General features: G+C 40.9%; 2 protein-coding genes across 7 annotated transcripts in view; one reads left to right on the top strand and one right to left on the bottom strand.

Moving 5' to 3' along the window:
- SYNPO2L (synaptopodin 2 like) overlaps positions 1 to 6205 on the bottom strand; it is a 36991-nt gene extending 30786 nt beyond the window's left edge. The window contains exon 1 of the mRNA XM_041473642.1: positions 5889 to 6205. Coding sequence (XP_041329576.1) covers positions 5889 to 5993 — 105 coding nt within the window. The 5' untranslated portion in view covers positions 5994 to 6205. The remainder of the gene's footprint in view (positions 1 to 5888) is intronic.
- Positions 6206 to 8578: 2373 nt separating this feature from the next.
- SEC24C (SEC24 homolog C, COPII coat complex component) overlaps positions 8579 to 27952 on the top strand; it is a 38223-nt gene continuing 18849 nt past the window's right edge. The window contains exons 1-8 of one of the 6 annotated variants that reach the window (XM_041474252.1): positions 8579 to 8674; positions 16159 to 16361; positions 19326 to 19412; positions 21773 to 21914; positions 22769 to 22947; positions 24421 to 24627; positions 25931 to 26061; positions 27225 to 27293. In XM_041474252.1, coding sequence (XP_041330186.1) covers positions 16187 to 16361; positions 19326 to 19412; positions 21773 to 21914; positions 22769 to 22947; positions 24421 to 24627; positions 25931 to 26061; positions 27225 to 27293 — 990 coding nt within the window. In that variant the 5' untranslated portion in view covers positions 8579 to 8674; positions 16159 to 16186. Of the gene's footprint in view, positions 8675 to 16158; positions 16362 to 19325; positions 19413 to 21772; positions 21915 to 22768; positions 22948 to 24186; positions 24628 to 25930; positions 26062 to 27224; positions 27294 to 27952 lie in introns of all 6 variants that reach the window. The other 5 variants (XM_041474242.1, XM_041474219.1, XM_041474234.1 and 2 more) reach the window with 5 other exon arrangements.

Raw genomic sequence — 27952 nt, 5'->3', positions numbered from 1 at the left:
ATCAGGCCTATTTGGGTTAGAGCTGGCACCTCCAGAAGGAATAATGTCACATGAGCATAGGAGAATGGCACACAGCTGCCAGGCTGTGTATCACGGGGAGCAGTGACATGGCAAACAGGCAGCAAGGATATCTTGCAGAGGAGACAGCAGAAACAGTGAATTATCAGCAGAGAACCATAAAGGAAAAAGTGGGAATATGTGGGAAAGAGCTAAAAAGGAGGTTGTGATGAACTGCTCTTAAACAAAAAAAAATTTTTAGTTTTAGAACCAATACAATCCTGTGTTACTGCTTCCCCTAACAGTTCCCCTAACATTGCTGCAGAGTATTTGTACAGAACAGCCAACTGAAAGGAGTCTCTTGAGCTACCAGGGCCAATCCTCTGTAGTTTTCAAAGACCATATGGTTTACTCCAGTTCATAAACTGACTCAAAAGAGTTTCAATTCTTTTTCTAGATTGGAAAGTCATTGCTGAACCTTCCTGGTTAGTTGTCTGGGCTGTCAATCCTGTCACCTATATTTGAATAGTGTTGCTGGTATTTGCTCAACATCTACTTGAAGATTGCAGTCACCTCATTCAGTATTTTGCTAGGTGGAAGAAGGCTTCTCTCCTTCCCTCCTTTTCTATGGCTGCTCTACCTTACATTTATTTTCCTTGAAAGGGGCTGATTCTTTAAGTATGGTATTTCCAGTGAATTCCCCTTTGTGCATTAGACACTAATATCAACACCTTCCTATCACTGTTAGACATGTCTACCTGAGGCTCATTTGTTTATGTTTGCCTTTTTTTTTTCAGAGATTCATAATTTTGCTGGCTTATTATTGGCAATGCACAAATATGCCCAGGTCCTTTGCCTCTGCTATCAGTACCAGCTGTAAAGACGCAGTTTCCTCTATTTTGTCAGTATTGCTAGTACTTGTGCTGGAGGTAGAAGCGCCTTTTTTGCTTTTTATAGAAAGTAGCCATGTTTGCCCCTCATTGAATAAATCTTGTTTTGTAGTAGGATCCCTAAAGGCAGGTTTGCATGTACTTGTACTATCCTAAAACTGTCCTGTTCATCTTCATAAAAATTATTTCCATAGTATAATTTCATGTTAGTTTTCTACTTTGGTTGATTAATAGCATTAGTGCTTACAACTTCTCTCAGACTAGATATTTCACATTTTGTTTTGTTTCTAAAGCATTTGATGCATGTGTCCTTACCGCAAAGAAATCCTCCAGGAACCTGACAGTATTGTTCTCCCTTAATCTCTTTACAGAATGGGTTAACTTTCTCATCAGTTACAGCTACATGTGAGGACCATGTACTTTCCCTCAGCCTTCTAAAATAAAAATTTTACCATCTATGGATTCTTTTTGCTTCTTGTGTTTATGTTTGTTCTCTTTCTTTCCTAAAGACTGTTTCTGGTCAAAGATTTCTTGTGTTGTGTTGTCATTTGCACCACAGCTACTGAGCTAGACCAAATCAGCTTTATTTTGTTGAGGGGTAGTGTAAACTCCCACTAGAGTTTATCTGCTTCATTAGGTAAGAGGTAAAAGATACATTAGGAATCACAATAAACCAATATGAATCCAGAGTAGTTCAACTGGTTTCACTTAGAACGACATTGCTGTAACTAAGAACAAAATTAAGATTGTCCTTTGCTTTTTGTGTTCTTTAGTCTTTATTTCCCTCTTTATTTGTTTCTCTAGTTCTCAATATTCTTATCCTTTCTAATTTCTGCAGATTCATATCCTCTGTTGATGTTTGATCGTGCTGTGTATCTGCCTGCTGAGCATATCAATGTCTGCTTTTCTTTCAGCTTACTCATTACAGCATCATACTTTAATACAACTCTCATTGAAAAGTCATCTATTCTTTCTCACTGAAGGCTCCCCAGACACAAGTTTTCTTATGTTTAGTTTTTGGTCTCACTCTCTACTCTTATAGTATCTGTTTTTATGAGATTAATTATTAATGGTATGTCTTTCAAATACACATCAGTATGGCAGCCTTCAGATTCACATTAGGCAATTTTAGCACCTGGACACTGCAAGTTAATTGTTTTGGTGAAACAAAAGAGTCAGTATGTGCTCTTGTAGGCAAGTTTAAGATGAAAGGACTAGACATTTGCAGTTACAGATCTGGAACCATATAATCAGTTGGTGTTAATGCTAGCATTTCAATCTTTCTTATGTTACTTAAATTGTGCTTTTTCCTCAGTATCCACTTGGCACTGCTGGAAGAAGCAATGTTCTGATCCCAAGGCCGGTTTGGCTCCATAAGTTTAATTGAACACAGAATTAGTTATCATAGAATCATAAAATGGTTGGAAGGCCTCTTAAAGATCATCTTGTTCCAACTCCCCTTGCCATGGGCAGGGCACCTTCCACTAGACCAGGTTGCTCAGAGCCCCATCCAATCTGGCCTTGAACACTCCCAGGGATGAGGCACCCACTTCTCTGGGCAACCTGTTCCAGTGCCTCAGTACATCTAATCTAAATCTCTCCTCTCTCAGTTTAAGATAATTCCCCCGTATCCTATCAGTATCTATCCATCTAAAACATATCTCTCCCTCTTTTTTATAAGTTCCCTTCAGGTACTCGAAGGCCACACGGAGGTCTACCCAGAGCCTTTTCCAAGCTGAAAAATCCCAACTCTTTCAGACTGTCTTCACAGGAGAGGTGCTCCATCCCTTGGATCATCTAGATGCTAGGAATTCCACATCTTTCCTGCACTGAGGACCCCAGAGGTTTATGCAGTGCTCCATGTGGGCAGAGGAGCAGAATCTCCTCCCTCCACCTGCTGACCACTCCTCTTTGGGTACAGCTCAGGATGCTGCTGGCCTTCTGGGCTGTCAGGGCACACTGTGGACTCATGTCCAGTTATAACCAGCCCAAGAGACTGTCCACAAGGATGTAATTCCAGCGTCTTTCTCCAGGTGTGTCCCTGAACCCATAAGCCACAGGGAGTTATTGAATGGCACAGAAGCTCTGTGGCAGCTGCATCCAGCATGTGAAGATAGAGCTGCTTATCTACCCCTTTGTGGCAGCTGGACTGAGGTGTAGAATTGATCCCTTGCTTGGAGAAACAGTTAAAACTACAGCTATGCATCCTTTTAGCCTGTAGAAAAATGGGTTCACACCCCACTTCCACCATGTTCATGGACTTTATTTTGTTACAGCCAGTTGAATACTTTGCACTACAAAACAGTTTTAGATGCATATATTCACTGTACATTTTGTGTTAAATGCAATTTGAAAAAAGCCAATAATTTAAGCTATCCTTGTGAACACCTTATGAGAGAAAAACCAATTAGAGGCCCCACCAACAGGAAAGGAAAGGAAAGGAAAGGAAAGGAAAGGAAAGGAAAGGGGAAAGGAAAGGGGAAAGGAAAGGAGAAAGGAAAGGGGAAAGGAAAGGAGAAAGGAACCATGCAGCACACCCAAAAATTTTTCAGGAAAACAAAAAAAAAAGATACCAAGAACAGCAATCAGTGATTAATTTTGTCCTAATATCCATAAAAAGAAACAATAAAAAGATTATGGTGATGGAAACTTTAGAAATCATAAAGGCAAGAAGACTATGAACTGTGTACACGGGTCATGTAAGATGAGGAATTGTGAAGGGCTTTGTGATACAGCAAGAGCGACTCAAGCAGGAAATCCCACTTAGTGCAACCTTTACTCTTTGGAATGCCTGGTTGCTTGGTGTTATCAAATCTTCATTAGGAAATCACATAAGACTTAGACAGGTAAGGTATGAGTTATTCAGAAACAATTTTCTGTTTATCTATAGGGTAAACCACCAGGACTACCAATTCTTAGGTACTTCCCAGGGCATGCTGATAACTACCTGAGGGAAAAGGATTTCCCCTCACATTGCATTACACAAGAATTAGATGCAATTTGAAACTTACAACTTCCTCTGAAATACTTGCAGGAAACACAAAGGAAGCAGGAAGCAGGACAAGAGGTGACTCTTAACCTGGTCTGGCTTGGCAAATCCAGCATTTCTACCAAAGTACAACATGTATCATGTATATATAATGAATTTGTTATACTTGATTAATTTCCCAAATTAACTTTTTATCACTTATTCATCATTTGACTCAGCATCCAAAGGTAAGCATCTTTCCTTAGTGTTACTACTATGACTTTCTAGCCTAGAAGTTGAAATTGTCTAAAACGACAGCACTGGAATCTCTGAAACACAAACAGTGTCCACTCAGTTATCTCCTGGCACCTATCAGCTATTCACGGCTGTATGTTCCATCACATGACACCTGGCAGTTTATTCTCTTCTAAGCAGGTTGCATTCAGATATGATCTTCCTGAGTACCTGGTAAGGACCATCAATTCTTTGGAGACTATTTAACTGGTGTTGCCTTTGGGATAGTAGGTAGGGTCATTGGATGCTATTAAATTCTGGGCGATAATAGACAAAAAAGATAATTATAAAATTATCTGCCTAGAGAATTATGTATAGTTTGAGCCTCAAATGGATTTGTATCAATTATATTTTCCATAATTATTTTTAATGCAATATCCAAGTATTGTAAAATTATATATATTTGTATTGCTAGACTTAAAGTACAGCACCCAATTCTGGGTAAAAGCTGCTTCTAGTTAATACCTTCCTGCAAGTGCTACTAATCCTTGAGCAATATTCCATTCACCTTAAGGTGCAACTTAGCCTGGGTAATGACTAGTTCTTGCTGTTCAATCCTGAGTAATCTTTATAGACACTCACAATCTCCTCCCTCTTCAGTACCAGTTTCTTATCTACTGAGGGAAAAACAGGAGTCAAAACAATCTTAGACCATGCAGACTTAATGTAGCCTGTGAAAATTCCATTTTCCTAAGAACCACTGATGCCAGACACCTGTTTAAAGGATACTGATTCTTTCTTTTTAACCTGAAACTCTATGAGTTTGTGCAGAAGTTGTTTTTGTGGAGAGAAATCATCTTTCTCTACATAAGAAACATTCACTTCAAGGCCAAGTTATGGGATTCCAAACAGTTTGGCAGAAGTTACAAACACTACGTGATCTGGGGTGAGCCAATTGATGCAGAACATTTAATTTCGAAATTCTGTCAGAGGCATGGTCTGCTTAAGGAAACAGAAGGAGCTGGGCAGAGCATTTTTTCATTTCTGCTGCTGGGTGCTTTCCAGTGAGATATCCCAAGATATCACTGTGTCAAGGCTAATGCAGCTGTCTTGAGCTTAATAAAGAGGACCTTTTTCCCACTAGTTTTCAATCTATTCAGTAGTCTTTCTGAAAAGACAACAGTAACAGCTGTTTATAAAAGTAGTGCAACACAAGGTTCATGTTTATTCCATTTTTTTAATCTCCCATTCAAACAACTGTTTTTCTTTAATTCTTGAAATTAAACCAGTACTTGCTGCTTAGAGCATCACAAATATTCATTTCAGACAGTGTTGAAAAACTTTCACCAACAGAAGAGGCACTAAGAAATGTACATCTATTTTGAAAGCTGGAATATATGGCTTTTACTGCTTCAATTTATTTTTTCTTTAGTTGGATGTCTTACATGAGTACTCAAGTTTCCATATTTGAACCCTTTTCCCTGCACTGTCACTATGGTTATAGCTCTGCTGACAACTCAGGAGAGCTGTACAGCCTACAAAGCGTCTGAGCTGCACAGACCTGTACTGAAGCAGATCTTCACCTGACACTTGTCTCTACCTCAACAGCATCTATTCCAGGACCCGCAGCCCACCTCACACCCTGCTTGAGCACACCACCCAATTTTTCCTTTTAAGATCTGCTGCCATGGTAAGGAGTTCCTGATTCCTTAGCAGTAGTGAGAGATGCCCAAGTCAGTAGGGATATCTTAGTTCAGCAGAACAACTTTGCTCTCACAGTTCGCCCCTCAGGGTCCTACCTTTGACACTTGAAGGGGTCTTTTCTGCTCTGAACCCCCTTGCAGGCGGAACCCCCAGGGGGCACCTCCAGACAGAGTGATGAGCATTTCTTCTTCAGCTCCCATGATTTCTGTGCTTTAGATATTTTGTCTTCACAGCTTCAGTACAGACTCCAGTTCTTAACAGGCAGAATCTTCTATTCCCATATTCACAATTCACACCACCACTCTCCAGTCCCCACAAGGCCCTCTGCTCGCTTTCTCCTTGAAGTTCTCACACACGCACGAGTTGAGACTGTCAAACCCAGCCTTCACTGCTCTTCTGGACTCTCAGCTGCTGCTCTGCCTATGATTAGACATTTGATTCTGCCCTTGGTAAGGGGCCAGAGTTGTCCTACACACGTGTCATGTCAATCTCACCCTCTGTGCCCCCCCGCATACATGATGGATCTCTCACCGGAACGTGGCTGAAAATAGCACACCTCCTGTCTCTCCAGAGCTTTGTCTGACACTCTTAGAGCTGGAAGCATTTCAGTAAAAATTTTATTTCCACTTAGCATTCCAAATGCAAATCCTAGAGTCACTCAGTACTCAGGATCCATTAGTTTGAGTTTCAGGCAAGGATATGTCACAGGCACAAACTTGTACAAATCAGGTGATAGCACCTGACCCTATGAATTGAACAAAACCAGCTTGCAATTAACGTGCTCTCCACTTCTATTTCCTCCATGCAGCTAGTGTCACTACACAGCAGCACTATGTGCCTGTCTCGAAAGCCACAGGCAGACTATAGAGGTACAGTGCTCCCTCTGCAGTGTGCTGCTCCCTGACATCCCCTACATCCACTCGTAATACTAGACACTGAGACCAGAATAGCTGGGATTAGCTACACACAGGATTCACAGTTCTCTGCAGGGCACTGCTTACATAGACTCAATGGCCAAGGGAGCCCAACCAGGTAATAGAATCATAGAATCAGAGAATAGTTTGGGTTGGAAGGAACTTTTAAGGATCATCTAGCCCAATCTACTTGCAATGAGCAGGGACATTTTCAACTGTATCAGATTGCTCAGAGCCCTGTCCAATGTGACCTTCAGTGTTTCCAGTGATGGGACATCTGCCACCACTCTGGGCAGCCTGTTACAGTGCTTCACCAGCCTGGTAGCAGAAATTTTTTGCCTTATATCTAGTTTAAATCTACCCTCTTTTCATTTAAAACCATTACCCCTTGTCTTGTAACAAGCCCATTACCCCTTGTCTTGTAATAAGTCCTACTAAAAAGTCTGTCTCTAGCTTTCTTAACAGTCTCCTTTAAGTATTGAAAGACCACAATAAGGTCTTCTCAAAACCTTCTTCAGGCTGAACAACCCCAACTCTCTCAGCCTTTCTTAGTAAGAGAAGCCTTCATCCCTCTGAGCATTTTCTTGGCCTCCCTCTGGACCTGCTCCAACGGGTTTATATCTTTCCTGTACTGAGGACCTCAGAACTGGACACAAGTCTCTGGATGGAGTCTCACTAGAATGGAGGAGAGTCTTTCAGTGGTTTTTCTTTAGGATCATGACAGACACAACCTCCTAGCCATCCCAAGCCAGGGAGTTATACAAGAATTAAAGTCCATGTTCCTCCTTTCCTACAAGGCATAAACCATAGTTTTCTGTTGAGGTCCTGAGGACAAGCTTACCCTTACCTCTTCCTTATTCTGCATGTGCTTAGCTCTCAGTGACTAATAGCCTTATACCGTAACATCCAGAGGATGTATTTTTGCTGTGATGCCATTGCTTGGTTGCCAGTACTATAGCACCACTCATCCAGTGCCATTACATATTGCTGGTGGGCACAAACCAACACAATCACAGAGTCATCAAGGTTGGAAGAGACCTTTGAGATCATCAAGTCCAACCATCCACCCAGCACTGCCACTGTAACCCCTGAACCACTAAATCACATCACCCAGCACCAGATCCTGATGCCTCTTAAACACCTCTGGGTTGGTGACTCCACCACATTCCTGGGCAAGCTATTCCAATGCCTGACCACCCTAACAGTGAAAACGTTTCTAATATCTAATCTGACTCTCCTCTGTCTCAGCTTTAGACCATCTCCTTTTGTCCTCTCTGTAGCCACAGAAGAGACCAGTCTCCACTTCACAGCAATCTCCTTTCAGGCAGTTGTAGAGGGCGATGAGATGCCCCACGAGCATCCTCTTCTTGAGACAAAACAATCCCAGGTCCTTCACCCATTCCTGTAAGACAAGTTTCCTAGACCTTTCACAAGCCTTGTTACCCTGCTCTGGACACGCTCCAGCACCTCAATGCCCTTTCTGAAGTGAGAGGGCCAGCAGGGCCTACTGAAGGCAGTACTTGAGGGGTGGCCTCAGCAGTGCCGAGTACGGAGGGCCCATCACGCCGCTGTTGTTAGTAGGGAGTGAACAACTCTTTGCACCTTGGTGCAGAACCGGCCCTGGTTGCTCCCCTGTCGCGGTCTGTCACAGGCCGCTGGTGGGACAGGCCAAGGGCACCGTGGTCAATGGTGGTCGCGGCTCAACAGCGTTCGGTCGTGCCCCGCTTACGCCGCAGCCGCCCGTGCGGACTCCGCTGGTTTGGGCTGCGCGAGAAGCAGCCCCGTGTCCCTCCCCCGCCGCCGCCTCCCGCCCCGCCGGGACGTCAGCGGCCGGAGCCTCCCAGCGCCTGCGCCGCATCCGGGCCCCGGCGGGCGGAGCGCGGACGTGGCAGCGGCAGGCGGGGAGCGGCAGGCGGGGAGCGGCGGGGCAGGAGCCGGAAGTGGGCCCGGCAGTGGCGGCAGCGGTGGTGAGTGAGGCCTGAGGGGGCTCCGGGTGGCCGGGCCCACCGGCGGGGCCGTGCGGTGCCCGCTGCGGGCGGGCGAGCGGGTGGGCGGCATTGAGCCCGGCACCGCACCCGGCGGCCCGGCCGGGGCCCGGAGCCGAGGCGGTGCCGCCGCTGCCGTTTCCTCCTCCGCCGAGGCCCGGTGGCGCCCCGTCGGGTGATTCGTCGGGCCCACCGTGCTGCGCGCCACGGGAGGCTCTACAGAGCCCCGGGGCTCCCCGGAATGCGCCCGGGCCGGAGCGTCAGCATCGCCCGCGGCCCGGCCGGTGCCGGCGGCCTGCGGGGCCGGGCCGGGCCGGCTGTCGGCGGGGCCTGCACTTCCAGTGCCTGGGCTGTCCCGGGAGACCCGTCGGTGTCCCGGTGTGGTGCGGCGACACCCGGCGGCTGCGAGTCGGGCCGTCGGTCCGGCAGAGAGAACCGAGTGCTTCTTTTTGGTCGGGGTGCGCCGCGAGTCAGATACCCCTCTCTGCAACCTCTCTAATCTCCTGTAATCCGCGGATCCTTCCCCTGGAGTTTGTGCTGTACTGTTCACGTTTTCATTCATTCGAGCTTTGCAAAGGATGGTCATTCCTGGCGGAGATCTGGCAACTGAGATTGGTTGGATGTGGTAGTAAAACTAAGTGGTTGTGTGGCTGTGAAAAAGGAAGAAGTAAAGGAGATGGCATGATCGAAATACAAGTGTAGTCTTGAAAAGATGGTTATGCAAGATGGGACTCTTGCTTTCCATGTAGGTAGTGCTTTAAATGTGTTTTCTGTTGTTGCAATTTGCTTTCACTCTTTCTGAGAAATGCTTTTGATGGAGTAGGGTGAAGCTTAGTTTCCTTTAGTTCGTTTGGTGTTTTTTTTTCGAATGCACTGATCTCTGAGAGGGACTGCAAAACAATCCAAACTGGGCTGTAGTTCTTTTTAAACGTACTGGCTAAAGGAAGTGCTTGCTGGGACGTAAAAGAATTGCTTACACCTATGTCAGAAGTTATCCACAGGCATTAATGTTTGTACTGTCATTGAAAATACAGATTTTTTTTTTTTTTCCCCGGTTTGGTACTGAGTTGATTGCTAGCTATTAATGTGATAATTCGTTAAAAATATTTCTAGATCCATTTCTGTTACAGGATTGTGTAGTCGACTTTACTGAATGTTGGACAGAAATCACTCTCTGAGGCAAAGCATGCAAATTCTTTCTTGCTGTTTTTTACAAGCAGTGTAAAATCACATCACTGAAATGGGAGATGACTACTGATTTTGTACTAAAGTCTTTGTTCTTTATTAATGTGAAGTTTTCATGAGTAAATTTAGGGAACCCTGGCTTTAACATTGTTTTTTTTCTTTCCCGCAACCTTCTCCTAGAATAGGCATTCCAGTTATGGGACAGATAGAAATATACGTAACCAAAAACTTCCAAGCTTTCCTCTTTAAAGGAGACTTACTTTCAGTCACATATATACACTCTGTGAAAACATAAATATTTCTATCCATTTTCATGTGGAATAGGTTCTTGCTAATGGAACTACCCTTTCTGGTGTGAAGCTGTTCCATTCAGGATTCTTTTGTTGTTGTAGACAGAGTATGACAAGGACATCAATATAAAGAATATATAATTGCTTCTTAATATGCTGTCACACTCACTCCAGGTTTTAATTTCATGGCTGAAAGCTGACTTATAACAGTCAACAGCTATTTAAAATATTATTTCTTTGATGAGTGGTTTGGTGCTTGTACTTCTTTGAATGTTTTTTTCCTGCTGTGGTAGGACTATGTTATCTTCCTGTAACACTTATTATCAGAAGGAGGGTCAAAAATCAAAGGAGGAATTGATGGTTGGCTAAAGAAGGGCAAGGTACAGAGTCACCAACAGTAATCGACAACTTGGTTGTCTCTGCAGAGGAGAGGTGAATGTTTCTTTTTCTTTAGATTTGAAGAGATGTGTTAGGGATAAATTGTGAAGATAGAGCTTGTTTTTATATGTTCAGCAAGATTCATTGTTAACATAGAAAACATTAAAAGACAGTATAAACTGGCAGTAGGTAATAGGAAAAGCTAATTGTGACCTTTTTTATTTCTTGCAAGTGATGGAAATTGTGCAATATGTATTTGTGGAGAGGAAGTCAGAGCACAGAGATGGCCAGTGTTACAATGTATGTGAAGAAAACTTGTTTTTTAGTCTTATTCGGTGTATTCCCTTTCTTCCTTCTGGCCTTTTCCCTAAATTTGGAACTGTTCATGTAACTTTTTCTAATCCATTATGCTTGTGCAAGAGTCACAGAAATGATTCAGATTACTTCACTCATTGTAACACATATGCACATGTGTGTGGAGGTAGCTAGGAAACAGAGATCCTTCGCTGTGGTTTTGTTGATGCTGTATTGTCAGTGACTTTTGCCTCCATGGGGCTGCTCTTTAGAAGCCATGCTCATAGCAGAGCGTTTTTCAAATCTTTTCTTACTTAGGGCTTTATTGCAGTGATAGAGATGTGGATCAGTCCCACCAGGAGACTTGAGTCAACAAATTATAAAAGGTTCTTGAAGTAGAAATCTGGTGGTGATGGCAGGGGTTGGAAGTATTGGTAGTTTTAAGGTTAGGTCGAGACTAAGCTGGGTTTTTTTGTATTCAGTTTTTAATCACTTTCACTCTTGTAACTTGTGTACTGTATTGCACCTTGCCCAGGATGATGAATCAGCCTAACAAAACCGGGTTTAATGTGGCCTTCTTTAGAGTAATATGGAAGTGATCACACCTTAGATTCACTTTGAAAACTGTGTCTTATACTTTTTGTGAACTGTTTAAAAAAAATGTTTCTGGCAGTAACTCAAAATGCTTAGATGAAGAAGATGTTACCTGTGGTGTAATAAGTTGAGAATCTGCACAGGCGGGAAGAGAGAGTGCCACATATTACAGCCAGATTGGAGTGGATTCCAGTATTGCCATTTGGGTTGATTTGGACAAATGTGTGGGAGGCATTTGTTACAATGGCCTGTGAGCTTGCAGATTAGTTGGCAGTTTCTGACTTCTAGGACATGAGTTTCTTTTACGAGATTTCCTACAGAGAAAAAAAAACCCCACCCAGTAATTTTTTATATCTGAAAAGAACCAAGTGTTCCATGAGTGCTCATAGAAGACCTAGTCAAGCTGTCAATGAAACAAAAGCAAGGATATTTCCCTTTCTGAAGAGTGTTCTTAGCTCCAGAGTCAGGTCTTTGTAAGAATAGCAAAACCTTGCTGCTTCCAGAAAGTTGCAGAACAGAAACATTAAAAGTAGTTTAGGCAATACTTTGAATTACTGGTGCTCTCCTTCTATCCCATCTTCTGGAAATAGTTTTGATTTTTGTGTTAAATTAAATATTTCCTTCGTGGCCATGTGGTTGACTTGAGTTGTGTATTTTTTTGTTGTTGTAGGTTTGGGTTTTTGTTTTTTTTTTTAAGTATCAGTCTTCTCAGAAGTTGGAACAAACAGGCTTTTTCTTTCTCTGGGACCAGTAAAAGAGGCAATAGCACCTTTCTGAAGGAAAGTAATTTTGTGTATGCCTTTCCTTTAGAAAATGAACAAGAACTGATGAGATCAAGCTTTTCACTTTCAAAAGGGAGTTAACAGTGAATGCAGACTATAAAAAATCATGAATATGAAGTTTTCAGTGATTTGGGAGATTTGCTCATTGAAATGAGCTCATATGAATCACTAGATTTTTTTAAAGCGTGTCATAAAAACTTCACTGTGGTCTGATTTGTTTGGATACTAAGTAATCTTGAAGCTATTTAGATATTCAGCACCTCCTACATTATTCCCGTGTATTTTCCTCCCATCAGTTCGTTACTGATCTTCACTGCTTGTCTGTCTTGTACAGCAGCCTTCTCGTGTAATTGTAGCTTTGTAATTGTGTTGACCAAAACTTCATGGTCAGCTGCCTTTATACAGAGGAATAGAAAATGGTATAGAGTGACTGCTTCCTGCTTTGCAGGAAAATTGTTTGTGGTAATGACCACTTGTCATAGGATTTTTTTCTCTAGCATCAGTCCTGCTTATTTGAGCTTTGTATTGTAACTGCTGAGTAGTAATATGGTGTTCAGCACCATGTGTCAGTATTATGTTTGGCTTAGTTTTGGTAATGTGTTTCTTCGTGCAAAGGAATAGCCTCAGCATTTTTATCCAGTGAAATGGCCTGTTATCTCCATTTCTTTCTGGCTGATATATGTATTATTTCTGTCATTCTCCATACCCCGGCCACCCTTCATGTCATAAGACAGAGCATGAAATTCTCCCTTTCTGCATATCTCTTCAAGTGACCAGGTTCTAATTTTCACAGAGGTGTTTTTTGAGTGGAAAAAAAAAAGAATGTTTGGTACAAATAACTTGTACTGGGGAAGAGGGAAAATGGACTCACTCAGTGACAGCTGTCTTCCACCTTCTCAGAGGCAAATACTCTTGGTCCTGCCTTATGGTATTTCACATCAGTGATGAGCAAGTGTGCCACAAGCCTTATGTTCAGAGCATGTTGACCACCAAAACAATGAAGCAGCCTTGTCTGCAGCTTCAGCACTGGACTTGTTCCTAAGCCTCCCTACTTGACCCTCTGCCAGTGTAGAGCAACCATCAGCTCGTGCTATGGTGGAGGTGAACGTGTGCTGGCTGGCACATGGGTTAACTAAAGGTCTGAGGTGTATTTACCTTTCAGTTGGGACACTGAATTAGAACCATCTTGTTTGTGCAGCTACTTTATCCACAAAAAGTGTAGGAGATTATCTCAAAACTTTTTCTGTGTAAGATGTGCATTAAATCAGCTTACCTCTCAGTTTTGGTATTGAGGAGAGAGCAGCAACAAGCTACAGATACCACTTGCTCAGGCAGGAAATACGGATATTCACATGAGGGGGGAGGGCTAAAAAGGGAATAGTAAAAGATCATCAGGTGAGATTATTGAGTGTACACTCAAAGCAGTAAGTCAGAAGTGGTTTACAAGGGATGTGCTTGAGTTCTTATTCTATTGTGCTTTAGAAAAACAGGAGAAAAAGCGTGAAAGATTCATCTTCTGCTCTGTAGTAGATCTAGTTTGAACATTAGATCTGTTCAGGGATTTCTGTAGGTCTAACTTGTGAAAAGTGTCTTAGTGGTTATAGCTCAGGAGCTATCCTGTGGAATACTGCTGCTCTGCAGCTCTTCCTGGAGGAGAGACGTGTTTCCAGGAGCAGTGACTAGAAGCCAGGTTTCTCATGTGCAATCCAATAAGCAGGGGCAGAAAGAAGAGAACACAGCCCTCCTTCCTTGTCAGAAGGCCCTGCCCACATGTTCCAAGATGTGCAGGTAGAGGAGTCCTCTCGATGTGATTTTCCTTGCCTGTACTCCCACCTTTGCAGGAGGCACTCTCTTGCTTTACTGTTCGTACAGAACAGGAGGCAGCGAGTCTGTCATTCCAGTGTGGTCGCACTGATTGCCTGCCTGGGCAGGAAGAGGTTAACATTCAGGGAACTTGGGAAGGGAGCAGGTCCCAAAGTCCAGACTTCCTGGCCACATGGCTGCTCAGGTTAGACTGTTTTGTAGAACTAAGTCAAAGGTAGTGTGGGAAACTGGAATTTTTAGAGATTACATGTTATAAACGTGACAGTAAGAGAGTAATCATTTTTAAAACCACTGCGGGCTGGTGAAAAATTTTCATGCTCTTGTAAGCTGTCACAAATGACATGTTAACTTTCAAGAGCAAATTACCTTTAAATATTTAAGAGGAGATCTTTTTCTAAACAAAAGCCCTATCTTTGTCTTTATACAGTTTGGAGAATAAAAATGTAAAATTCCATTTATTTCCTTTCATAAAAGTTTAAAATCTAATTTCAGAGTAAGTGTTAATAACCTTTGTATTGACATTTGTCATGTTTACTAGCTGTAGGAGATTAAATGTAGTTTTTATGTTTTGTGCTAGCTTTGTTTTGTAAGCAATTAAATCTCTCTATTATTATATATATATTTTCCATTTATGGTTTGTATGAAAGAATTTCTTCATGTGGATGATTCTTACAGAGCTGTAGTTCTTCCAGTGGCTTTGCTGTACAGTAACTGTGGTGTCAGTCGCTGGAATAATTCTTTAGCATCATATTTTTGGTAATGTTAAGAACCAACCTTAGCATTGTTTGGCATGTGGTAATCAGTGTAGGCAAACCAGTTTGGGGCTTTGATACCTGATTGAGTTATGCTGCAGATTCCTGGTCAGGCTTTGCTTCTGGTGGCTCTGTCTCCTCTGTGTTGAGATTTACTTTGTATCTCTAATGCACAAGTTGATAGTAGAGTTTGGAGAAAAATGTGAGGGCTACATTAGTTATTTATTTTACTTTTGCTTTGCATTTTTATATAAACTGATGGGTTTTAGTGAATAATTTAATTGCCCTAAACATGCTTATTTAGTGTTAGTGTGGGTAGTCTTAGCTGAAGAGGCTAACAGTGACATGGAGTGTCCAAAGAATTATAGGTGACGCAAAATATTCTTACGAGAAACACACCACGAGGGAATCTCTTGCCCCTGAAGTCATCTCCTCGATTCTCCACGAGTGAAAGGCACTGTTGGTTATCTGCCTGCTTGCTGTTGTAAAAATTGCCTGTTTGGTTTGGAGCCTTACAATAACAGTTCTGCGTTTCTTGTTATAAAGCTAGTCAGTCTCTTTATACAGTTAGTTATGGGAGCTGGGAATCTGTCTGTTGAGCAAGATTTCTTGCAAAAGTTTGCTAAGAAATGTCTCTCCTCTCTCTGACACTCTGTTTCAGGTCTTACACTGTGGTAAAGCTCCTTTAGTGCCATCTTTGCTTGTAATTATTTTCCATTTTTAACACCTTTCATAGGTGAAAATTTTGCTTTGGGAATATCTTTGTTCTCTGAAATGTATGTACATAGCAAGGACTTTAAATCATCTGTTGCTAAAAAAATAAGGCAATAGTCCCCTGTGCTGGTCCTGTTCTAGATTCTATCAAACACTTCAAGCAGCTGCCTTTGTAGATGGTGAAGCTTGCTGCTTGTAATGAGGAAACATGATCGAGTAAACTAACACAGAGGTGACAGCTGAACTTGTTCAGTGTTTTTGAAGTGTTATGTTAAGGGATCACTCATCTATATAATGAAATCTATTTTCTGTTGGTCTGATTCTGTGAAGTGGAAGTAGTTTGAAAGGTTTCTCAGGAAGCTTGATAATAATCTGCTATGGAATGGCAAATGATGATATTTCTATCTAAGGTGATCACAGGTCTAACCAGGACGAAATGCTGACTAAGTTGACTAGAAAACATAGTTTCTGAAAGTACTCTTTTAAATAGCTCTTGTAAAGCATTTATCTGACTTGCTGTGCAAGAGTAAGTTATCATTAATGTTTTTGCTTCCCAAGTATCTTAAGATCTCTCACTTATTTGAAAACAGTAGGGAAGCTGACCAGTTTGGTTTTATATCTGCTTAAAGTAATTTTTCCCCCCCTTTTTGCAGGTGAGGTTAGGTTGGGGATGTGAATACAATGAGTGTAAACCAGCAAGCTCACGCGGGGCCTCCTTACGGGCAACCTCAGCCTGGATATCAGGGATACCAGCAGCCTGCCTACGGAGGACAGTCATTGCCAGGGGCTCCTCAGTCGCAGTATGGAGCTTATAATGGGCCGATGCCAGGATATCAACAGCCAGTCCCTCCACAAGGTACTGCTCAGTCAATACTTATTGATTGATAACCTGTGAATTATGGCGTGCATGGAATTTTTGCTGTATGCTTACACAATGTCCTATTCCTGTATATAATATCCTGTTGTAAGTCTTTGGGGTTTTTTGTGGTAGTGATTATCTTTTTTTCTCTCTGTAATTTGCATGATGCTAAAAATCATGTCATCCCATATTCTGAGGTTATTGTGTTGTCTCTTGTCCAGTTTAGTAGAGTTTACTCTTCTTTTGGTAGCTCATAAAATTAACATGTTGAGAAACAGCCTGCTTTTTTCTCTATGTCCATGTGCCTATGTTACTGAAGTACCTGACTAGAAGAGTCTCCCTGATAAGGTTATGTTGAGAGGCAGCAGTTAGGGACTGTAACAGATTTATAATTGAAACTGCCTTACATGATTTTATAGAAAGAGCTGCACTCCATCCTGAAAGATTGACATACAACTCTATGTAGAAAGAGTATTTCAAGCTATTTTCTCTGTCTTTAAATATAATAAAATGTTTGTGGACATGGGATAAGCTAATGTGTTCTAGAATTTAACTGATTCTGCAGGATCCTATCCCTTGTTATTTTTGTCTGTTAAAAAAAGTAAAAGTAATTCAACTTTTGTTTTTCTGTTTTCAAAAGAAAGTCTGACTTCAATAAAGAACTTTGTGAGTCTTGGTTTTCAAATATGTTAATTGCTTTGGGAAATCAATAGTGACTTTAACATTTGAAATATAGAGGAGAAAATACTATTGCTTTGAATGCAAGTATGTCTGCCTTTTCAGATCACAGGGATGAATTCAGTTTTGCTAAAATTAGCACAACATTAACTTCAAAATATTTGTTTAGGTTTCAGATGGGTGTTCTAAGGTAATTAGGACTGTGCTGGTCATGCTAATCGTCTCTGTACTATTCCCCCCCGCAAGTACATCTTCAGTCTTTTGCATCTTCTTAAGTTTTGACCCAGACTCAATGAGAAGGATAGAACAATTGAAGTGCCTCTAGTTGTCTTGAAACTAACAGAAGTGGGGGACTGAAATTTGGGTGCTGAATAATTGCACTGTTGGATTTTTTTGTCTAGATTTAGTAGAGTAGTGTAGTAAAAGAGTTAAGTGTGGTGTGCTAAAGGATAGGTTGTTCAGGTGCTCTATCTTCCTTTTCTTTCCTTAATCCTCTTCCTCCCGTGCTGTCAATAAATCTCTTCTAACATCACCTTTAATTGGAGAGTTTTGAACTAATTTCACAAGAGTGAAATTTCACAATTTCCTGAAAGTAATGAAAATCATCTCTGAGGGAGGAAAGAAACGCTGCTTCCTGGGAGAGCAGAGTTAGAGCTCAGCCACTGAGCGAGCGCTCTGTCTGACTTGACTGCTCGCTGTAGCCAGCGACTAAATCGTGTTTTCTGTCCAGTGGAACAATGGGGAGAAATTGGACTTGCTGTAGTGAGGGAGAGGAGGGGATTCAAGAAGAACAAAAATTACCACTGATTTGGAAAAGTTGCATCAGTGCAGCTATTTATAAAAAGAGGCTTTAGCTGTAAACCATGTGAAGAATGATTAGGGTATTTGTGAAAAGAAACTGATGAGCATCTTCTGTCAGATACTTCAAGAATTTTCAGACTTCACAAGCCTTAAAAGCATTGCTTTTTAAAAGAATTAACTTTTTTCTTCTAGCCTATGGTTTGCCTTTTTTCATTTTGGGACAGCTCAGTAAGGACATACCTAGAGACCTTGATAACATTCATATAAACTTGTGCAGATTAAAAATGCAGATTTTGTGCCAGTAATGATTGAAAGGTGATGTGACACTGAGGGCAACAAGGTGGTCTCATTTGAACCACAAGACTATATTGCACTACTCCAGTAGTATCTCATGTATTTTATTGTTATTATCAGGCAAAGGCCATCCACAGTTTGTGGGGGTTTTTTCCCATCTTTTTTTCTGTGACCATCATTCCTGGACTTAGCAGGGTGTATTAAGGAAATCTCAATTGTCAGGCTGTGCATTTTGGACCTGCTGTTTAGGATTCCTATCTTTAGAAGAAAGAAATGTAAAATTCGGAGCCTTACACAGCAGCCAGAGGTTGACCTGTCAGTGCCTGCTGAGTATGAAATCCCTGTGGAAGAGGAAGTCAAACAAACAACACATTATCAGAGACACAGACAGGTTATAGTAAAAATAGTGACAGTTATCCTTTCCACCACCCCCTCCAACGCATTATGTTTACTACAAGTCTTTGTGGCAAGACCTATTGTAGTTGCATAATAGAGAGGAGAGAGAATTCATTTCAGAGGCAGAAATTTAGGAAACACTGAGGGGTAAAGGGAAAACTGCCAATGTTATTCTGTAATTTCAAAGTAGTTGTCTTAGGGATTTATTTTTAAAATAACAGTAAAATTGCTTGGGGGACTGAGTGGAGAAATGTTGGGAGTCAGTACCATCCTTAGTCAGGGAGTGTTTTGCTACTGATTTATGTGACAAACCCTGACTCTAACTACGTGGAATCATGGGAATGCTATGGCAGTGATGATAGTCTTTTTGAGGACCAGAAGTGGAGTGCTGTGGTGCTAGCTGAAAGCAGCTGCTTCCTGCTATGAGAATATTGAAAGAACCAGGACAATTTTGTCCCAGTCCTTTAGTCAGTCTATTGGTTTCCTTCAGATGAGGTTATGCAGTTGAAAGTGCAAACACAATTATGGAATACCAGTAACCATTAGGCTGTAGATTGTTTTACATAGACTTGCTTTATGAAAATGTTGATACTTGTATTGTGTAAAGACTGCATTTGTAATATGTTGTGCATGGTAGAAGAGCAGGAGTGAAGCTTAAGGAACAGGGTGGTAGATGACACGAATTTTGTGTATGAGATATTTTCTGGACTGCAGACTGTTCTTAGCATTGGAAAGGCTGTCTCTCAGTGCTTTCTCTCAGGCTTGATTTACTGGTGTATTCTGTCTTTCCAGGTTACTTTCCTTCCTTGGGGTTTCCTTCGAAGGGCTCTCCTGTATCTCTCAACTCTGACACTTCTTCTCTTGCACCTAATTTCATAGGTAAATGGTGTCCTTTCTGTGGGAGTGTTTGTGCTGTGTCACTTCTTCTGTGCCAAGTTCCCATTTAATATGGATACTTATCTCAAAGGTTGGGTACCTGATTGTTCAGGCAGAGGTGGGTAGGACATTTCCCAATCTATTTGTAGGCAGCATTCCAGAAGCATAAATAGGATATGAAGAAATAACCCTAGTAGAAATCCCTTATGCATGCAGATTCATAGATAAAACTTGACTTGTGACTAATGTTTTCTGAAGTTTGATTTTAAAACCTGAATTGACCCATTCAGGCTCTGTCAGGTGCAATCCTTAGTTTAAAAGAACTCAGTCTCAGCCTTGAGAGGGAAGGTGAGGTTTGAAATGATAGCATTGCAAAGAAGTGAAAAATCTCTGCAAACTACTGGAAGTCATGAGATTTGTGTAACTTGTGCTTTTGTTTAAGGGGAAAAACAAGTCTTTAACTTCCTTGGCTATACTTAGAATCCAAGTATATGTTCAAAATAATTATTTTTCCAAAAGCTGTGACTTGTAGGAGGAAGTATCTTTTTGCAACTAGCAATCAAAATGTAAGAATTAGAAATGCTGCAAGAAACCATATTGTACTTTTCCTTTTATCAAACTAGTGGTATTTTGGAAGAGCTATTTCTGGAGGTGTTGATTTGTTTAGAAGGGTGTCAGAAGACAACCATATAGGCTCAGGATTTTGGGAAAAATCATAGGCATTTCCCATTTTGCTGTAATGAGTAAGAACACAAAGATGTTGAGGATTTGTCAAGAATAATGAATCTTAGGCTAATGAACCACTAGATATCTATACTTGTTCTGGTTATTTCTTTTTCAGTGAATGTTTGAGGGGTCTGTAGTAGGTGTGACAGAATTATATTTACGATGAGAACTAGGAAAAAATACTTATACAGGTTTCCCTGAAGTAAGCACATATTTGTCAAATGGTATGCCTGTTAAATTTGGGGGTGGAGGAATTTAACTTAATGTATATTAAAAAACTGTGTAGGGTCCCTCCAGAAATTGGATTAAATATGCCTTCAAAGACAAAAGATAAGAAGGCCAAAAAGTTTACATGTAGTGTCAAAGAAAATGCATTGGAAAATAGATGAGAGGTATCACAAAAGAAATTCAAAAGAAATAACATACAAATAGTTGGAGATCAGGAAGTGCTTAGCCAGAGGAACATGAAGGTGCTGTAACAGTAGTTTAGAAAATATGGGATTAATGAGATAAAAGTATATAAAAATAATAAATGTCTCTAGGAGTAATTAAATCCTGTCTCAAAATGAAGAACAGGTGAAAGTTTAGTAATAAATAAAGAAACCCAAGAAATTATCAGTTATTCATACAAGGTCTAATTCCTTCCTTGACATTGCATCCCCAGGTTTGCTAAGAATTGGATGTAGTAGATAAGATAAAATATATGAGTTGAAGCCTCATGCTTTAGGGTATAAATGGTACTGTAGAACTGAGAGATGGTTCCCCTTATTTCCTATTTTGTAATGATTCCTCACAAGAATGTTCCAGAATCCCTTTGAAACTTGCCATGCCAGTCACTATTAGAGTGACACAACAATGTTTATGTGTGAGCCTGGTCTCACGGGGCAGTTTTAGTCATCTATACTTAATGATACCCTATATGTGAAATAGGTTCCCTAGTGGCTAACAGGCATGGTCATTTGTTCTAATTACCAGCATTGTTAATATAGTTTTATTAAAAGGGAAGTTTATATTCTCATTTTTGGAAGTAAAAGCTGCAGTTAGTCTGCTGGTATTGTATCCAATGTTTTGTGGTCTGTGCAAAGACTGGTTTCTGAGGCAAATACATTTGGGCTGTGACTAAACCAGCTCAGTCTGAAGGATGGGAAAGCATTTGTGTTAGCCTCCAAGCTTGAGGGGCTGGAAAAAATAGTCCGTGGTGGCCCCCATTATGCTATATATAAATGCAGTAAGTCTTGTAGTTTTTCAAAACGGAATCTGCTTGCATAGCCTGCTTACCTTTGAGGTAGGGAAAACTCACGTGTAATGGACATTAGATTCCACTGAATACTCTTGGTTTAGACAAAAATAATTGGACTTGGAGGGAAAAGGATTCAATACCTTACTGACAAGATAATTTTTTTTTCTTCATAAAAGATAAAGTTGTCTTTTGAAGACCTTCCACAGCACATATTTTCTGCTTGATCTGTGTGGAGATGGTAACTAGTGACACAGGCTAAAAATATTTGGGCATAAATTATTTGTTGCTCATGGAGTATTGTTATAGCAATTCTGCACATGAAGTTTTCATGGTGGCTGGTTCAAGCCCTTGTTTCTATAATTTGTGATATTTTAATTTTTTTCCCTTATGTTTGTAGGTTCATTAAGAGCCCCACCAACATCTGGAGCTCCTCCTCCAGCCTCTGGAGCATCTCATCCTTCTGGCCATGTGGCATACAGTCAATTTGAACATGGAGATGTGCAGAATGGAATTCCAGCCTCAGCAGCCCCAATGCAGAGGTGCATATGAGAAGAGTGAATTGTAACAAAATCCCACCGTGGTAGACTCACGCTAGGTCTAGACTTTTTAGATCTAAATCAAACTAAGTTCTTTGGGGTTTTGTAGGATATTGACTTTTGTTATTGTTTTGTAGCAATGTTTTGCCACAGGGATATTCATTAGACAGTGAGTATATCTGGAGAATAAAAATGTGTGAAAGGATGTGAACAGATGTCAGTGACTGATGAAAACATCTTCTCCTCCTAAGATATTCTTTGTGGTTTTCATTTTCCCCTAAAAAAAATCAGTTGCATCCACACAACTGTAGTATTTGTTCATCGGCAGTGTGAAATGATCCCTGGAGCATGTGGCAGTCTTTACTGAATAATTTCTTAGTATTGATTCTGGGCCCTCTTCTGTCCCTTATGTATCCCTGAGTTACTGTCATCCAAGGCTCTTCAACATCTTTTCCAGAAAGTTACTGCCGTAACCTCTGTGGTGAAAGTGGCAATAGTCCTGGAGAGTTCAAATGTTTTGTGTGGCAGAACGTTCTTACATAGCTGTGCAGGCCTGACTGTTGCTCACCCTGTAGATTCTATGCAGCGTTTCTGATTTATTGTGATAACTGAAATGAAATTAATGAAAATACAGAATTTTTATTTTAAGAGGTAATAGATTTTTTTTTTTGTTTGGTGAAAGGGATTCAGATACATGCAGAATATGTAATTTTTTTTCCAAAACTGAGCTACAATGTTTCATGTAAATATCTGAGACCCAGATAGTGTTTATGTGCTAGAACAATTTTAAAAGGCACAGGGAATTGTAACTTCTTCTATAATGAGGAATCAGCTCAGTTTGTCATCTTTCCTCTCAGGCCACCTGCTTCTCAGCCGTTTCTGCCAGGCTCAGCACCCACGCCTGTCAGCCAGATGTCTACGTTCCAGCAATATGGGCCCCCCCAAGCCAGCGTGCAGCAGCTCAGGAATCACATGGCAGGGATGACAATTGGCAGTACTGCAGCCTCTGCTCCTCCCCCAGCTGGACTGGGCTATGGTAAGGTTTCCTGGCTACTGAAGTACGCTATTGATTTTCATTTTTGCTAGTAATTTCGTAAAAGATTTTTTCTTGTCAGTGATTCATTACCATATGGTTATGGGAATTCTCTGGGTGTTGATATCTGCCAAAGTAAACAGTAGTTTTCTTAACTAATAAGGTCATATTTGGGGAAAACAGGACTGAGACTATTGTAGGGAATAGTGCTGGCACTGCTGGACATGAATAACAAAGGAGAGTAGTAACATTGGTCCTTGGCTAGGTGAATCTTGTGAAACACAGAAGAGTCTACCCCTAAGTCACCTGTTGGAGACTCTACATGTCTTGCCACTGTTGTACAGCAGCCCAGTCAAAAAAAAAAAAAGGAAAAAGGGCCCTGTAAATCCTGTAAATGTAAATCACAAAGGGCTGAAAGTACTCTGAATGATTGTGTATAGGGTTCTGCTAGAAGTCAAGAAGACACTCACTTAAACAGTAGAAACTGAGTTAACAGTAGAAACTGAATTTACATACTTTGTTCTATGGTATTAGTTCTACAGTCTCATTGCTGTAGATTAGGGGACTTTTTAAATTGAAGACTAGAGTTTTGTCTTTATGTGTAAACTGGTTGACTATTTAAAAATTGTTTTGCGAAAGTACTTTTTAACAAGCATCTCGTAAGACAGATTTTATAGGAAAACTAGGAGTAGGTAGGGGATACAGATTTCCTTGGCCTTTTGGCAGCATGTTTGTCAAAAATTATTCTCAGAAGTAGGACAGTGCTGCATACAAATGGTGCTAGTTTCATGCTATTAAAACCACAAAGCTCAAAACCATTCTTGATCTACAGGCTCCCACTGAGTGTAGAGTTTAAGACAGAAACTTAGTTCAGAAAACTTGTGGATAGACTTGTGGTGGTTCATGTTTTGCGTATTCCTGGCTTTGGCCTTTTTTTTTCTGGCCCTGAATCCTGAAATGTATTCTGATTATGAAAAATAAGTTAGCTCAGACTTTGAGCAAGAAGGCAATGAAAGAACTATCGAGTTTCAGATCCACTGAAGGAATTTCAGCTCTCTGTTCAATCTAGGAGAATGGTCATTTAGGGTTTGTCTCTGCTAGTACTGATAAGTTCATCTGAAGATGAGAAAGTGGTAGATTTACTCAGGTGATCTGGAGCAAATGGGTTTTTCTTGCATCTTAATTGTCTTGAGGATAGAATAAAATTATGTTATATCTTTTTTTTCTTACCGGGTCCCCCAGCATCGGTTCCTCCAGTCTCAGGAAGCTTTAGTGCAACAGGATCTGGTCTCTACACACCTTCCAGTGCGAGCCAAGGACCCCCTCTTACCAGTGTGTCTCAGGGGCTTCCTTTGGCACAGCCTCCGTTTCCTGGTCAGACAATACCGACTCAGCGCCTGCCTACTCAAGTTCCTGGTTTTACCCCACCTCCTCCTTCTACAGGGGTTGGACCTTCCTCTTACCCTCCTACCACAGGTGCTCCAAGGCCACCTGCCATGCCAGGCCCACCTCTGCCTGGGCAGACAGTTGCTGGACCACCATCATCCCAGCCTAATCATGTTTCCTCACCACCACCTCCATCAACTATGGCAGGGCTTCACCCTGGGCCTCCCATGAGTGGTCTCCATGGACCACCTCCTCCCACTCATCCTCCTCAACCAGGATACCAAATGCAGCAGAATGGTGAGTATTCCTAGTGTAGGAATTTTAAGTTAAGTATTCTCTGTATGCTGCAAACTGAGAACTAGATTTCGCATTGTCACTTGTGGGCTCCTGGCTGCGCTTTAGAATTTCCCTCTTGTTTCCCTGTGCTCATGTCTGAGATAATATTGTGTGTCATTCTAAGGTATTTTATAATACAGATTTTAATCAGATTAATGTAACTAAAAGAATTCTAGCTTACTTGGCCAAAAAAGTGTTTAGCAATTAGTACCATAATACTACCAGAATTTGTGATCAGAATTTTGTTATGGACTCCAATTTGATGTCTGCAACTTCATCTGTTCAAAAATTGGAAATACTGAAAAGCCTTGTTTTATCTTCTTTAAATTTGTAGCCACTGTGCATATGCAGTGTGTGTGAAAGGAGTTGTTAAACATTGAAAAAGGAGTTGCTATGTTTTCTCCTTTAGTTTGCATAACCATATTTTTCTCTCTTGTAGAAGCTTGCACATCTTAAATGTACTTAAAAGTAAGACAAATTAAGCTTTCTGAATTAAAACCAATTTTGGCTGGTTTTTAATTTATAGCACTTAGAGATAGCTGAGATAAAGTAATCATGTGCAAATGTTGGGACTGAGAATCTCATCCCCCATGCAGCTTTGCACAGCTGGACAGGTAAATTACTTTAAAATATCTGTTCAAATTCCTATGAACTGTAAAAATACTAATGGGTTAAGTTATGCTGTCACTCTGTAAGTGACTGGAATTGTCTAATATGAAATGGCTTCAGGTAGTTACAAAACAAAAGAGAAAATCACACATTAGCCTATTACTGTAATTTCAAACAAGCCAAAACTGCCCAAGGGAACTCCTTGCATATCTTTAATTGGAAGAATTAGGGATTGTCCACTAGCTCATTTGGCTGTCCTGTGTGCACTTTCCATTGGACGGTTCTGCAGGTAAATATTCATAGTGCATGATCTTAATGTGCATTGTAATCAACAATTACAAACTCTAAGACTTCTTACAGTAATGGGCTGGCTTGGGCTGAGGTGGAGCTAATAGAGTTCAGACTAAAAGCCTCTGTTTCCTTAAGTCTAGTTTTGTGGACTGTATCTATCAGTTTCTTGGATTGTTGATAGAGATCTACCAGTCTAAGCTGAAACACTGTAATAAATATGTTTAATCACAATTAACTGAAAAGCACCTGACTTTAATTTTCTTGAGGGTTTTTTTTAGTAATTGCAGGAAATGGGGGAAGTGCCAAATGAAGAAATTCCTAGTATTAAGGCACTGTCTGATTTTTACGTTCTTTTCTTGCTAAGGTTCCTTTGGACAGATGAGGGGTCCCCAGCCAAACTATGGAGGAGCCTATCCAGGAGCACCAAATTATGGAAGTCCACCTGGACCACCACCTCCACCAAAACGCTTGGATCCAGATTCCATTCCAAGCCCTGTAAGCTTACTTGTTCTTACCAGTGTGAACTCTTCTGTAGTGTCTTTGCATAAGACAACTGACAAAGACCAAAGCTGAAAACAGGTTTCCCATTCCAAGGAACATCAGTCTGTTTTCCTATTTAAGTTTCTCTCTTCTATCCACCTTCAATCTTCTGTGATGAATAAGCCCAGAGGCAGTATTTTTCTTGGTGACTAAAGAAAGGCACTGCATATGGAAATCACTGCTCTAATTCCTCAGGTCTTTTTCTGTACTGTGTTATCTTCTGACGATCCTTGAGGGCTTTGATTAAGCATGCTTCTCCGTTTCTGGATTCTTGCATAATGACTTTACAAGGTGAACTAATTTCGGATTTTGAGGCGACAGTCTGTGAACTGTGTGATCTATGTTTAAAGTATGGTTAGTAGGAGGTGATTGTAGTGCTTTTCCTATAATGTGTCAAAAAGCTGGTTTGTGGTTTTTTGGGTCATGAGGTCGTGATCCTACATCAGTCAAATATGGACAGCTTCTCAAACTGGGATTGTCTTTCAGAGTGGAGGTTCTGAAACAGGAGAAGCAGTTATATGTAATGGTTACCAATGTTGAGTAAGCCTGGTGGTGTTATTGCCACTAGTCTACAGTGCTGTTCCTTCCACTGCTCTTGATGCTGTTTCAAAACTATGAAATAATGTAGTCTTGAGTTAGATCAGAATTGATGTTATTCAGAAGGTACTTCTATTTAAAAAAGGTTACCTATTTAGATTTCAGGTTTATGTAAAGGTTACTACTGGATTTTTTCATAGAATATGTCTTTAATTGCTTGTCTGCCTCTCTTTTCTTCCACTAAATGAAATCTCAAATGGCTTGTGTCAGTTGCCTTCATGTTAGCATGTTCTTAAAGCATAAATCCTCAGTTTCTAACCAAAATTAGCAGGTGAGCCGCTGCCTTCATTAGCAAGGTGTTCAGAGTCAAGCCCAATATCCTGGCAAGACTGGTTTTGGGATCAGTGTATGCTGCAGCAGCTGATGTGTCGTGTTGCATCAACTAGTATCTAAATGTATCTAAGTCCAGTGCTACAGGTTTGGGTAGAGAGAAGTAACACTGTTACGTTTTGGTTTATTATTCTCTTTTTTTTTTTTTTTTTTTTTAAACTCTTATTTCTTATTAAAAAAAAAAAAAAAAGCAACTTAATGAGCTGCCACCCCAGCAGAAACCCAGGCACAGAATAGATCCAGATGCAATTCCTAGTCCAGTAAGTGCTGTATATATGTCAGTTGTAGTCTGTGTGTTGGTGACCATCTGTGCATGCCTAAAACCTCAACTTCACCTTGCTAACCCTCCATCATTAGTCCTTTACCCTTTCCTTGCTGTCTTCTGCTTGCCTTATCAAAATGAGTAACATTACACCACATGAGGCTGTTAAAATCTACTGTGATGAATGGTGAGGCAGTAGAAAGCAGTGTTTCAGAAACAGATCATGAAGAATGTCTCCCCTTCACTTTCTCTGATCTTTAGGCTATTGCCTTCATCAGATTCCAGCTGGCATTTTCAGTGTAAGCCAGTTATGTAATTGCCCATACAAGGTGTGTCTCATGTCAGCATGCACACAGCATGAGCTATTGTAGCCATGTTTTCTACTGTGTTTTGATCAGAACTTGATTACTGTTTCTTGCTGATATACCAGTACTGGGTCAGTGCTGTGGAGTTCTAAAATTGCAGATAAACTGGAGTTTTTTTAATGGTAATTCCTGATACAGATCTTCTCGTATGAGGCATGGGGAGCTATAAACATTCTCTCATTATCTGTGCTCATGCATAACCATTAAATTTTGAATTTGAAAATTTAATGTTTATGTTGGAGAATCTTAGCTAAAGAAAGAAAAAAGCAGCTACCTTTTGGATTGAAAGACA

This window comes from Pyrgilauda ruficollis, unplaced genomic scaffold, assembly GCF_017590135.1.
Source record: "Pyrgilauda ruficollis isolate IOZ18807 unplaced genomic scaffold, ASM1759013v1 scaffold11, whole genome shotgun sequence".
Lineage (NCBI taxonomy): Eukaryota > Metazoa > Chordata > Aves > Passeriformes > Passeridae > Pyrgilauda > Pyrgilauda ruficollis.
The sequence above is the reverse complement of the archived record's forward strand: the minus strand, read 5'-3'. Positions and strand labels throughout refer to the sequence as shown.